General features: G+C 30.9%; 1 protein-coding gene across 1 annotated transcript; it reads right to left on the bottom strand.

Moving 5' to 3' along the window:
* Positions 1–247: 247 nt before the first annotated feature.
* LOC115884367 (RAD50-interacting protein 1) lies at positions 248–14,394 on the bottom strand. Its single transcript, XM_030902925.1, has 14 exons — positions 13,414–14,394; positions 13,121–13,356; positions 12,892–13,065; positions 12,670–12,836; positions 10,750–10,873; positions 10,582–10,690; positions 8,435–8,660; positions 8,237–8,375; positions 8,060–8,140; positions 7,589–7,703; positions 4,953–5,185; positions 2,814–2,947; positions 2,139–2,304; positions 248–925 (listed from the first exon to the last, which is right to left on the bottom strand). The coding sequence occupies exons 1-14, from the start codon at positions 13,546–13,548 to the stop codon at positions 712–714; spliced, it is 2,253 nt and encodes a 750-aa protein (XP_030758785.1). The 5' UTR covers positions 13,549–14,394; the 3' UTR covers positions 248–711.
* Between the last annotated feature and the right edge of the window lie 18 nt (positions 14,395–14,412).

Raw genomic sequence — 14,412 nt, 5'->3', positions numbered from 1 at the left:
ACGCTTCTGCAAATATCCCAAATTTAGAAATAACTAGTGTGACTACTTTGTTTCAATCGAAGTAGAAAGAATCGGCCTACACATATGTGGTTGTTTATTCAAAACATTTATTTTTAACTTTAATAAAATGATATCCCTAGATTTTTCCGGTGTGTGTAGTTAATAGTAACTAAAACAATATATAAAGTTTTAAAAGAAAATTTATTAACTTATTATCGTACTACAGATAATCAAAAATAGATCCAAGTCTGTAAAAATACTTTTATTTGGTATACTTAAAAAATTCACCAACAATATCCAATAAATTATAACAAGCACCTATACAAAACAAAAATTATCACCTTTTTACAGTAATTTTTAAAAGCTATAATGATTATTACTTTATGTAAAGTTAATCCTTGTCCTAAGATAGTTTTAATGTATAAAAATAAATAAATAAATATATTAGAACATAATATAACAAATATATGTATATCTCTAATATTTTCAAATGCTTCATTTTTTCACTTGAACATAGAAAATGAATACCCCTTTTATGAATAAAGTTTTAGTTTTTCAAGTACGGACTGGTAAAAAAATCTGAAATATAAATCTAAAAAACATCACAAATTATCGTACGTAAAATATGTGAAATTACGACAATGCAGAATTTCAAAAGCTACCCAGCCGGCGTTTTTTTGTTGATAGTACGGTAAACAAAAAAATAAAACCTCAATCCACGTCTAGCCTATTCACTGTAATGTCTGTTCTCTGGTTCAATATTTTCACGGCCATTTTCGGGCCAAAGTTACTAACACCAATCTCTTTCAACGTTTTTGGCCTGGTATCTTCAACCCCTGTGGCGCCTTCGAGTGCCAAAATAGTCTCTCTTAGCAACAATGCTGAACCTTTGGTCAGGTTGAGCAAGTTGCATGACTCTATTAGTCTGTAAAACAAAATGTAGTGTCGGAAAATTGTAGTTGTGGAAGTATATTTGTCAAAATATGTGACTTCAAACGAAAAAATTTTGGGACGCCTACTTCAAAAGTAGGACAATTATTCTGTGGTAATTATATCAGAATATTTGTAATTTCAGCAAAATAAATGAAAGAAATAATATTGTTTTTATTCAACCAGCAGAAACCATAATATATTCTGTCGCTGGATAAACTATCCAGAGTTGTTTACGACATACGACACGGAGTATTGCAGCTAAATAATTAGATTTTTACAAGATACAGAGTGTCCCAAATAAGTAAAAAATATTATAGTTGTATTTTTTTGAACGGAACATTATGTATATTATTCTATTTTTAGTTTCTACGATTGAAATAAAGGTAAATTTGATTAAGGTTTATCACACTTAAACCTTACCGTTTTTGAAATATTCTCAATTTTATGAAATTGCAGTAAAAATGTTAAGGCTTCATTCCTCCAAGGGTATTGCAAGTTTTTAATACTAAATATTTACTGAAGTTTATTTATTTTTCAGGTATTGTGTTGCAATAATAAACAAAATACTACCTCATACAGAGTGTCTAAAAATTTCTATTAAATAATTACTAGCTTTAAACGGCAATACCTTGTTTAATTTAAATGGAACACCCTGTATATTTAACGAGAATCAGATGCACAATTTGCATCAATCGTCTTGTCTATCAAACAGTATTATACTATTTTTTACCTATCTCTTGAAGTTTTCATAAAAAATGCATTTTCTTATAATTTAGACCTCATTTATTACTATACCCATGGAATATTGACATTTTAGATTGTTTTTAAAGATGTAACAAATTTACAAAGAGTACAGATACTAATATTGTCGATACACTTCCCTATTTCATTAAAAAAAAAATAAAAAATAAATGTTTAAATATATTTTGTTAAAAAGGACCAATTAATATGATCCCAGTATTCAAACTACATTAATTGACTGTTTACGTTGATTAATAATAATTACTTCAAATACTAAAAAACTGAATTTTGTATGTGTATTAGACAGTGTGGTAAAAAGTAACACCTTATAAATTTTATTTTTAACCCACAACTTCCAGTTTGCAAAAATCTAATCGTTTAGTTGCAATACTCCGTGTCATATGTGGTGAACAACCCTGTATACTTGAATAAAAAAATATAAGATTTGTTAAATAAGAACTCACTGTGTAAAATAGTTGGCAGGAGTATCAGTGTATTGCGAAAATAAAGGCAGCAAATTTCGAGTAACGTCAAATTTTAGTTGTAGGGCACCTCCATCATTGAAACGGTTATCCATAACCAAATCTTCAAACAAGTAGGTATCCAATTGTGTCGCTATATTTCTCCACACTGTAATATTTACTGTTTTTATTCTACCTTCAACTTGTTGTATGATCAAATAAAAATAACGTAATAGTAGGCACAGAAATAACATTTCAATTTAAGCTTTAATTTATGTATCACTGAGATGTTCCTGATAGTAACACCCGTTCATGAGCTATAGAAAGTCCTTGTTAAACGTTAAAAACGGCGTCACAGCAAGCTTTGAAATGACGAAGGATCCCTTTATATTATTTATTAAAAATTAACAGATAGGATTTTATTTTTTCTATTTTAATTATGTCTTTAGACATTTTAAAAAAAATTTGTATGCCGATCAGTATATATTATATATTATATATATAATTGTCATTTAAAAGGCTATTATGACACCATTTTTTAACCGTATGGTACTTGTTTTGTGGTGGAAAACTAGCTAATTTTAATTTAATGATAGATTGTAAAGTTTCAATTAAAATGTTACTTCTACGCCTAATATGACGTCATTTCCATTCAATCGCAGGGTATATTTCTGTTACCTATGGTAAATAATCGACTTTGCAATTTTTTCTCCAACTGATGCAACCTTTTAGCTAAAACGTCAAACAGTGGACACGCCGAAGGCGTTAACGATAGACTTCTAAATTCTTTCAGTACTTTCATTGATGACCACCTAATAAATTAAAAAGTCCCATAAGATTTTCCTTTTTTTTAATTAGGTATAGTTCGTATCAAGCAATTACTGAAGAATATAAGGACATGTAACGCCCATATACGGGCTGCAGCAGAATTTGTGACCTTAGACGCCATTTTTTTGATGGCGACGAATGAGTCATCAGCTGGTCATCATACTCATCAGCGACAATTTTAGCGATTTTTATTAGTTTGTGTATAGGGAACTTTGTATAAACCTTATTACAATGATTAGTAGTCCCCAACGATAAGAAAGAGTAAGGAGTTACGTTTCATAGGTAAATAAACAGTCCGCTCCACCTTTCTAGCGTTTTCTTATTGAATTCGATAATTATTTTTCCGAAATTATATGTACTTGATCTGTGCTATACGTCGATACTAGTTTTATACCTTTTGTTAACAGTTTAATACGTTTTTTTTTCGTAATTAATTAGTATGATACCACTGCATACACCATAGGCGTAGTTAAAAAATTTCTTAAAAAATATAAATATCTCTTCAAATAGCTAAGTTAAGAAAAATATGTTCCACGGCACTGATTGGTGACGTCGTAACAATTTGCTCTCGGATGTTATTTGTCCTTGGATTCTTTAGTCATTGCATGAAACGAACATATACATATAACTGAAATATACTCAGTGTTCCCTATTTAACGCCGTGTGTTGTTTCCGTGCCGTAAGAAAAAGACAACATAACTCAGCTCCATATTAATGCTGCCTAAGTCTATTTCACCCGGATATCGATTGAACTGCGATTGCGCCAAACTCCGATCGATTGTTGTTTTAGTTCTGTTTGGATTACCTTTTATTTGTGCGCGTAAAAGCGTGATTTTCTTTAGTTTATTGTTTCCAACTATTTTTTTGATATTTTTCCAACTCCATGATAATGTGTTATAAACTTTGAATAAGAAGACTAAGGAAGGAGCATAATGCTATCCATGTATTCATGCATGGTGGGCGGAAAAAGGACTCTAGGGTGGGGATCCTTGACAGTTCTGTTTGACGATTCATTTGACACATTTGAATTTGATTTGAAATTTTGTGGATTTGTCAGTCTTTACGGAGCTTATTTTATGTTATTTATTATTTATTCTACTACTGATAGTTGTATAAAGGTAGTAAATCTAGATGGAAATTGTGGCAGAACTTAAATTAACAGTGACACTATCGCAATTTATCGAAAAAGACTCTAAAATAGTTGGTTGTGTAGCGTGCGGTAGATTTCGGCAAAAATCGAATGAAATAATGGAACAACTTTTCGATAGTAAGTGACTATATAATATACATACGTGTAGTAAACTGATCATTTATGAAATTCACTTAAATTAACTAATTATATATTTTTTCTTGCATTTTTGCTTTTATTTACTACTTGTCAAAGATTAGATGTCAAAGAATTCAGATACGTCAATTTGACTTACCTGCTTCAGTAGCATCTTCAGTAGCGTATCGGATGTTTGTGTTAATAATCATTAAAACTTATCTATTTTTATTATAATAATATGTTTTTATAACAATTTTAATAACTACCAACATTTATTCATAACGTAAAATAAAAACAATATTGCGAGTCTACCCCAGGTCTACCCTACATCATAGTTTTACATTTTTTAAATAAAATTAGAACAGCACTAGATAAACCGGAATTTAAGTTGGCTATATTTGAGTGAGTCCCATCGCGGTGGACCTAAGATTTTTGATATGCTCCTTCTTTAGTCTTCTTATTCAAAGGTTATAAATAATAAAAATATAAATAAAATTGAAGGTTAGGTGAAATGTCAGTCAACCACTTCCCTTTAAAAACACCGACCGACCAATGAAAACTTCTTCAGGTAAGGCATGCGCGGTTAAATGGATATCCGGGTGAAATAGACTTATGCAGAATTCCATATTTCTCTTTCACTGTTTGGGCTTCACTTTTTAGAGATTAGGCTGAGTATATATAGTTATATGTATATGGAAACGAACTGTAGATTATAACCTAACCTTTCTCGTCGATAGTTCCAGCTACACTTTTTTATTTCACTTATTACTTTCTCCGATAACCCGCATAACAAGTCCCTTCTAAAGTGCCTGTACAAGGACAGAGTTTCTGCAAAAATCGACTCGGATTCCAAATCGAGAGTGGACTCGTCATCAAAGTCGTTCATCGAAGGTGATGTATGCAGTTTCTTAGACTCTTCGAGTTGGTTTTTGTAATAATACAGATTCAAAAAATGCTAAAAAAGCATTTATTTTTGATATAAAGGAAATCTATAATAGTTATTTACAGTACAAGTGTGTTTATGAACATGATTACAATGAGTGTGAACGATTACACGAGTGTTGTAAGTTGTAATCATGTTTAGACGCACGTGTCATGTACAACGTTTTATCTACAACCGAAAAATAAGAAAATGCTGTTTTAATTTTTGTTTATTAGTCGCCCACCTTCAACACCTTTAACTATGACATTTGTCACATAGTTGTTTTTCATTATTATAAAAACTAGTGTTATAGATTCATAACACCACTAGTTGTGTTATGAATCTCATATCGTAACTGAAATACTAAAAAAATAGTGATGTAAAAACGTTATAACTAAACGGTTGTAGATAAAAAAATTATTGTATTACTAGATATTATTCAGGGATGTCAAAAAATGTAAAAACTATCAAAAAAATTTAAAAAAATTATATCATTCTTCATAGACTTTCTATTGCTTCTACCAATTAGTTCAGTCATTGGGGATTTTTGCTTGGAAAAAAGTCCGGAAGTTTTGCAACTTTGCAGGTTTATAGGTTTTGGGGTCCCTAACTAAAATCCATAAAATGCACATTTCCAGATTTGCCGCCGGCGCCGCCATCTTGCCAAGATGGCGCCCAAAATCGGTATTTTATGAATATCTCGAAAACTATGCGTTTTTCGCAAAAATTTGAGGAGAGCAAAATTAAAGAGAATAAAATTTCCTATAAAAAAGGTTTTATGAAAATTCTCGCTAAAGTCAACCGTTTAGGCACAAAATCCCTGGAAATTTTACAATTTTGCGTAAAATATGATAGTCGATTTTCCGAAATCAAATGTCGATTAGGGTTCACTAAAACTAGTTTTAGTTTAGTTTCTTCAATTTTGTCATAAAACAGTGGCGTATCATTAATTCGCTCATTAATTTATGAATAATTAATATTAATTATTGAAAATGTGTACTTGTTTCCACACCACCCAAGAGGTAAAGTAATTTAGATGGCGCGTTTATTTTAATGTGGTCTCCCCGGAGGCCTACTCCACTAGATAAATTCAAAACTTTAACTTATCTGCACAAGTCCGACGGATCTGGCTCATTGATGTCAAAGTCGATCGTGTCTGCTGTGCTGGGCTCATCAGGGTGGTCTCTCAATACGTCCAACTCTTCATCTTCAACCGCCAGAGGGATATCTACAGGCAAGTCCAACTCCTCTTCATCAGATTCGTCGAGTGACACTTCAGTGACGTTGTCACAGGATTTCCCATTGCAGTATGCACAAATCATTGAACATTTTAATCCTGCTTTTCTACATCCGCAGGCTTTACCATAGTTGTTGGCTTTGCATTTACAGGATAAAAATGTCAATAGGGATTTTGGAGCTGGATCGTTCAACGTTGTGACTGGAGTAATGCCTGTTTTTGTTTTCTTCCAACCCCATTCTTCGGCATCTTTGGTACAATCAAACCAATGCTGAACCTGGTGGTCAGTTCGCAATGAATGCTGTTCAGCACGACAATTAATTATTCATAAATTAATGAGCAAATTAAAAAGACGCCGCTGTTTCATGACAAAATTGAAGAAACTAAACTAAAACTAGTTTTAGTGAACACTAATCGACATTTGATTTCGGAAAATCGACCATATGTATATCATACTTTACGCAAAATTGTAAAATTTCCAGGGATTTTGTGCCTAAACGGTTGACTTTAGCAAAAATTTTCATATAACCTTTTTTATAGGAAATTTTATTCTCTTTAATTTTGCTCTCTTCAAATTTTTACGAAAAACGCATAGTTTTCGAGACATTTACAAAATACCGATTTTGGGCGCCATCTTGGCAAGATGGCGGCGCCGGCGGAAAGTCTGAAAATGTGCATTTTATGGCTTTTTGTTAGGGACCCCAAAACCTATAAACCTGCAAAGTTTCAAAACTTCCGGACTTTTTTCCAAGCAGGCCCCTTTTTTGATCCCCAATGACTGAACTATATTTAAAATAACTAAATACAGTGAAATAAATTATTATGTATTAACAAATACCACCGTCTTCAGGGATCTGTAGACGGTAAAGACGTAAAAATGGAATTTATATGTAAAAAAAAATGTTTTTTACATTAGAGTTTCTTACTGGCCCATCTCTGCAGCATTTCTTTTGAAATGACAATTGAATATCTTTTGAAAAGAAGTAAAAACTGTCCATAGACACAAGTCTATTTTCAAAACAATTTTTTGTCTTTTTATGTTGATATTTATTAAATGATTGTCATTTCTATGACTACCGTGACGACTTTTTTCCTTCAATTATCTAGTACCTCATGACACAGTTACACAATAGTGCTTTTTTATCTTTATCTAAAGTAAAATACTTGAAAACCAAGATTTACGTTAATTTAAGACTTACCAACATTGTACCCCAATCAACTAAAACATTCTCTATATAATACAAAGTATTTGCTATCATCGGTACTTTTGAATCAATTATATCGCCTTCTTCGGCATTTACAAGTTGTAATAATCTAAAAAATAAAGCACTTCAGGAGGAGATTCTAAAATTATTTTTTGATTTTTTTATTGAATTTTTGAGCTACCTTTTGTTAAGCCTATACAAATCCTTTTTAAAGACTAGATAGTACGCCAATGGTTTCCAATATCTAACTACAATATTTTTTTTACTAATATCTTGTAACTTGTAACAATTTTCAAGAACAAAATAAGAATCATCTGAGTAATCTACATTGTATATGTATCATTGAAATATATGTATAGTTCTTCTCATGCAACTTTTCCGAATATGGAGCTGACTGCTTTGACAGATCGTGTTCTGGCATATTAGGAAAAGTTACGCCAGAAGAACTATGTTTACAGTACTTACCTAACTCTAAAATCATCTAATAATTCAAGCTGTAGCTCTAAAAATTGTAATCTATGACCAGGCTGAGGAAGACATTCATACCTTAAAAAATAAAAATAAAAAATTTATCCTTTACAGAGATTGTATATTTACAAATTTCTTCAGGTGTTTTAAAATTATTAAATATATAGTACATACCTTTCAGTTATTGTTTGAAGCAAAGTAATAAATGCATCAGCGCACATTGTGATTTTCAAATCTTCAACATCGGATGTTAATAGTCCAAATGCCTCTGTTGAATTCTGCGATAGAATAGCATCCATTTTTTCAACAGCATCTAAAAAACGCCACAAAACAATAATATATTAATAAACAAACCAAGTTTTACATACTAACATTTTTTCTCCATTATCAACCATTTTACCAAAATTGGAGCCTGTGTTAAAACCACTATAATACTGGGCTGGTTTGATGGATAACCGTAGACTTCCCTTAACTCTTTGTCAAAACCCAAAGCTTCATCAATGGAGTGAGAAAAGGTATAGTCATCGAATTGTAGTGAAGGCAATTCGGAATTCAATTTTTCCGCTCCTAAGTGCACAAGACCTCTTATAAACTCAACCTAAAACTCCGTAAGAATAACAGTCGGCCGCTAGTTTACAGTTGGTATTTATAAATAACAGTTTGGAATAGTCCTTACTTCCTAAAAATAACAGTTACCAACGAAAATATCGAGGTGTAACAGAAATGGCTAGTAATATGAAAAAAATACAAAACTCTACGAAGCTTGCAACAATTATTGTTTCAAAATATAATACTGGATACTTATTTTACAACCGTTATTTTATCAATAACCGTTTGCAATAGTTTTTGCTTTCTAAAAATAACAGGTACAAACGAAATTCTTCTAAGTTTGCAACAGTTCATCCAAAAAATCGACCTTTACTTTAAAACTGTTATTTTATCAATAACAGTTTGCAATAGTTTTTGCTTTCTAAAAATAACAGGTACAAACGAAATTCTATCAAGTTTGCAACAGTTCATCCAAAAAATCGACCTTTATTTTAAAACTGTTATTTTATCAATAACAGTTTGAAATAGTTTTTACTTTCTAAAAATAACAGTTGCAGACAAAATTCTACCCAGGTTGCAACAGTTCATCCAAAAAATCGATCTTTATTTTAAAACTGTTATTTTATAAATAACAGTTTGCAATAGTTTTTACTTTCTAAAAATAACAGGACAAACGAAATTTTACCAAGTTTGCAACAGTTATTCCAAAAAATCGACCTTTATTTTTAAACTGTTATTTTAACAATAATAGTTTGCAATAGTTTTTACTTTCTAAAAATAACAGTTGCAGACAAAATTCTACCCAGGTTGCAACAGTTCATCCAAAAAATGGACCTTTATTTTAAAACTGTTATTTTATAAATAACAGTTTGCAATAGTTTTTACTTTCTAAAAATAACAGGTACAAACGAAATTCTATCAAGTTTGCAACAGTTATTCCAAAAAATCGACCTTTATTTTTAAACTGTTATTTTAACAATAACAGCTTGCAATAGTTTTTACTTTCTAAAAATAACAGGTACAAACGAAATTCTACCAAGTTTGCAACAGTTCATCCAAAAAATCGACTTTTATTTTTAAACTGTTATTTTAACAATAACAGTTTGCAATAGTTTTTACTTTCTAAAAATAACAGTTGCAGACAAAATTCCACCCAAGTTGCAACAGTTCATCCAAAAAATCGACCTTTTTTTTAAAACTGTTATTTTATCAATAACAGTTTGAAATAGTTTTTACTTTCTAAAAATAACAATTGCAAACAAAATTCTACCATGGTTGCAACAGTTGATCTAAAAAGCCGACCTTTATTGTATAACTGTTATTTTTTCAATAACAGTTTGCAATAGTTTTTCTTTATAAAAGTGACAGGTACAAACGAAATTCTACCAAGGTTGCAACAGTTGCAGACAAAATTCTACCCAGGTTGCAACAGTTGTTCCAAAAAAATCGACCTTTATTTTTCAACTGATCTACAGTATGTCCCTGGATTATCTTTACAAGAGGAAAAACTTTTTTATTATTGATATTTTGAGAAAAATGTATTCTTCATAATTTTTGCTTGTTCTAAAATGGTTAATACCGCCTATATTATTCCAAATTTCCATACCGTTTTAGAGAAAACTAAAAAAAAACATGAAAATGTAGTAGAATTTTTCTGTAGTGTAGTAGAAGTCCTGAATGAAGTCACAAATGAAAAGTATAAAGTGTAATTGAAACCACAAATTTATTCCATTGATCATATATGATTGTTAATGAATAAACAGACAATTACAAAAAGTGTATAGGTGTCTGTTATGTCATATTAAAAATGTTTATTAAATGTGCCCATTCTTTTTTTTATACTTTGACTTTTTTACAACTGTTAACTTTTAAACTGTTATGTTTAAATAACAAGAACAGTTCAAGCTGTTATTTGAAAATAACAGTTTCGCCCGCCTCTAAGAACTTAGGTAATGTTTTAAAATAATTACCTGGGCATCTATGTGGTGCAAACCAAATTTTTCAACCACTACTGGCTGAATCCATTCCTCAACATACTTTTTATGATCCCTCACCCATGTAAGAATTTGAGTGAAATACCTAAAATATAATATATCATTCAATGATCTAAGAAACTGTTATTTTCAATATATTTTTACCATTCTGGCTTGTCAGGTCTGTTGGTCTTTCTGTTTCCATAAAAATGATATATAAACCTTCTTTTCAGAGGTTGAAGAAGAAAATGGACAGGTAAACATGGAGGTGTAAAATAACTTAAAACTCCTGTAACAAAAACTCAAAAACCTAAGCCAATAATTATACAAAGCGATTAATGGGTTTATTTAAACAAACTTTAACAACAGCCAAAGAAGGAAACAATAGGTAAATATACAGGGTGTTGCTTAATCACATGCTAATATTTAAGGGAGTGATTCTTCTACTTATTCTAAGAAAAAGCTTCATATGAATGTATGTGGTAAACATTGAGATTCTTAACTTAGTAACTTTTGAGATACAGTGTGGTAAAATATTCTAAAAAAACATTTTTTCATAATAACTCTGATGTTAATATAGATATGTAGAACATACATTCGTGCAAATTTTTGTCTTAGGACAGGTCCAAGAATCGCCCCTTTAAATATTACCATGTCTTTAAGCAACACCCTGTATATGTATTTGAAGAGTCACTTGGTCATACATTATATAGTATTTTTGGCTGAAAATTTTCCATATAAACTGTCCGAACAAAAAAAACTAGGGTAATTATTGGGAAAACTGGAAATCGTCAGATTTTCACCAAAATTGATATGCACCCTATTTTGAGGTCGTAGATTACGAATCTGAACTTTTTTCTTGGCGGTCTCTTACCGTTGTCCAGAAAAACGGAAGACTATTTCAACATCGAATTTTTCTTAATTTCTCATATTTTTCAGGTTTTCTAGCACATATTTTGTTAGGTATTCAATAAACAATGATGCTATTATTATTTTCTGTTACTTTTTTAACCAATTCTATGCATAATAGAGGAAAATTTGCTAAAATAAATTTGTAAACAATCTGAAAATGTTGGGTTATGTGTTTCTGGCATTTCAAGCAACGTTGCCAATGCTAAACCTAAATTTAGTGTGTGTTTTCGCTCATTCTGGGATTATGAAAGGCGGTCGCCAGAAGAACGGCTCCTTCCCATAATTGCTATTTTACCAACGAGATCTGACTATTTATAACCACGAAGTTGCACGAAAGAGTTTTGATTGCATTGGTTACAACTTCCATACGGAGGGTGTAATCTTTTGTTGTTATATTATATCAAAAAAAAGATTAACCCCCTCCCTTGCCCCCACCGCAAAGTTTAAACCAATGCAATCAAAACTTTTTCGTGCAACTTCGTGGTTATAAATAGTCTTTTTTTGATATAATATAACAACAAAAGATTAACTTTCGTGCAACTTCGTGGTTATAAATATAATATAACAAAAAAAAAGATTAAGCCCCTCCGCATAGAAGTTGAAACCAATGCAATCAAAACTCTTCCGCGTAACTTTGTGGATATAGGTAGGTATATTTAATTAGTATTGTCAATCTCATAATAGGTAATTTATTTAAAATCCCTAATCACCCGAAAAAATAGACGATATGGCAACGTTGTAAATTTTCAAATTTCTAGATTAGGTCTAGAATATATTTGTCTCTCTCATTACATAGCAGAGAGAAAGAAAGATAAATCAAATGTCAAACGTCCATCTGGTCTCAATTTTCTTTGTTATTTTGTTAAGAAAAGTGTTTTTCAGTAAAATTTCGGACATTTTTCTATCCCCAATCAAGTGTAGCTTTTAGATAAACTATAATATAATGAAAATATAGTGAAATTATTACTTTATAGGGCCGAAATAAAGAAAAATTCAATGTTGAAATAATTTTCCGTTTTTCTGAAAAACCGTAAGAGACCGCCAAGAAAAAAGTTCAGATTCGTAATCTACGACCTTAAAATAGTGTGTATACCAATTTTGGTGAAAATCTGACGATTTCCAGTTTTCCCAATAATTACCAAAATATATATAGTAGATATATCAAGTACCTACCTGAAGGAACTTCCTTTTGAACATTACTTTCTGTTGGAAGTTCAATTTGCAGCAAATATTCTGCTATAGTTTTAAGCCTACTAATATTACTATCCATAGGCAATACTAAATTAAAATTTGTGCTGACAAAAGGCCACTTTATTTGTCTCAATACCTCCTCAAGATCTCTAAAAATAAAGGTTCTTACTTCCAAAAAATATATTTGCTAAAATTACCACCTACTTTGATAATTTTTCCTTTAAAATTTCATGCCAGTGTAACATAGATTCCTTAAGATACCATTTTAAATGTTCTACAGGGCAATCTGCAAGTATCCTGTTGATTTCTGTTAAATTGGCAAAATGCGTAGTACATTTTTCATCATCTTTTCTATCCAATTCTCGCTGTAATTCATTACTTAAAAAAAAACAAATACACTCAAAGTGAAATTAGGTGAGAAAAAAATACATACCATAAATGTTCAATTTGCTGTACAACTCTCATGTACTGCAAAGTAGTTTGTAAAGCATAGAGTTTATCGAATTTATTCTTTAATGTATTCCGTATGTCTTCAAATTCATTTAAATCTTTTTCAACATTATCAGTTATTTCTCTAGAATTGTCTACTGCTAGTCTAGACTGCCCAATGGCATTTTCCCCATCATTAATAGAAGCACCAACAATACCTTCTGTATTTTCTAGGTCCAGCTAAAATATTGTATTATCTGAAATAAAGGAAAATAAATCAAACTTCATAATACCTACCTCTCGAAGTATCTCTCTCTTTCTGTCCAAAAGGTTTTGGTAAATTTCGGTGCATTTAGATAAATTTAATAAGCTATCGCCGTATTTACAATTAATATCTTGCAATATAATTCGTTTTTGCTCATCAGAAGGCATGTTTGAAAGTTGTAAACAAAAGAATCAGGTCAAAATTGGCTCACAAAATTTGTCATAAGAACATTATAATACCGTATTTATAGGTATATAATATTATTTATAAAAAAAATCAAAGTACAACACAAAAATAAATTGAGGTTAAATAAATTTAAAGAGGTTATCTCAGAGATATAGAGGCATTAAGAATGAGCATCAACGTGCGGAGAAATTCTTATCTTGAGCACCGCGCCGCGCCGCCATGTTTGCGCTTAGGTCTATGGGGGAAAGTCAGAAAGTAAGAGAAAATAGAGTGAATATAGTATCTTGACAACCCAATATTGTACTATAGAAAAAAAGGCGTCAGCGATGGCTATGAAATAAAAATCGCCGTCATTTTATTGTAAAATTATATGGAGAATATCATCGATGTTCATTTCCAAGCCAGCTAACCCTTTTTTGAAAAGGACAGTCCTTTTTTAGAACAACTTCCAGCAAATCCAGCAAAATTCCTTTCGGCCAAATTTAATTAGACATATTATAAAAATATTGACTGAAATATTGTAAATGTAATATGAGGTTTTTTGCTTGGTGGGATTGTTCTTAAAGCGTACCTATCTATTGTCACTTGTCAATAGACATAAGGAAATCATATACATATAACTTTATATACTCAGCCTAATCTCTAAAAAGTGAAGCCCAAACAGTGAAAGAGAAATATGGAATTCTGCATAAGTCTATTTCACCCGGATAGTCACTTAATTGCGCATGCCTTACCTGAAGAAGTTTTCATTGGTCCGTGTTTTTAAAGGGAAGTGGTTGACTGACATTTCACCTAACCTTCAATTTTATTTATATTTTTATTATTTATAACACATTATCATGGAG

This window comes from Sitophilus oryzae, unplaced genomic scaffold (assembly GCF_002938485.1).
Source record: "Sitophilus oryzae breed Bouriz unplaced genomic scaffold, Soryzae_2.0 scaffold_227_pilon_pilon, whole genome shotgun sequence".
Lineage (NCBI taxonomy): Eukaryota > Metazoa > Arthropoda > Insecta > Coleoptera > Curculionidae > Sitophilus > Sitophilus oryzae.
The sequence above is the reverse complement of the archived record's forward strand: the minus strand, read 5'-3'. Positions and strand labels throughout refer to the sequence as shown.

Excerpts from the sequence above, each read along its gene's own strand:
- LOC115884367 (XM_030902925.1), bottom strand. The coding sequence starts at position 13,548 with ATGCCTTCTGATGAGCAAAAACGAATTATATTGCAAGATATTAATTGT. Across the intron at positions 13,066-13,120 it reads CAGCAAATTGAACATTTATG|TAATGAATTACAGCGAGAAT; the intron begins GTATGTATTTTT and ends TTTTTTTTTAAG. Across the intron at positions 2,305-2,813 it reads AAGTCGATTATTTACCATAG|TGTGGAGAAATATAGCGACA; the intron begins GTAACAGAAATA and ends TAAATATTACAG.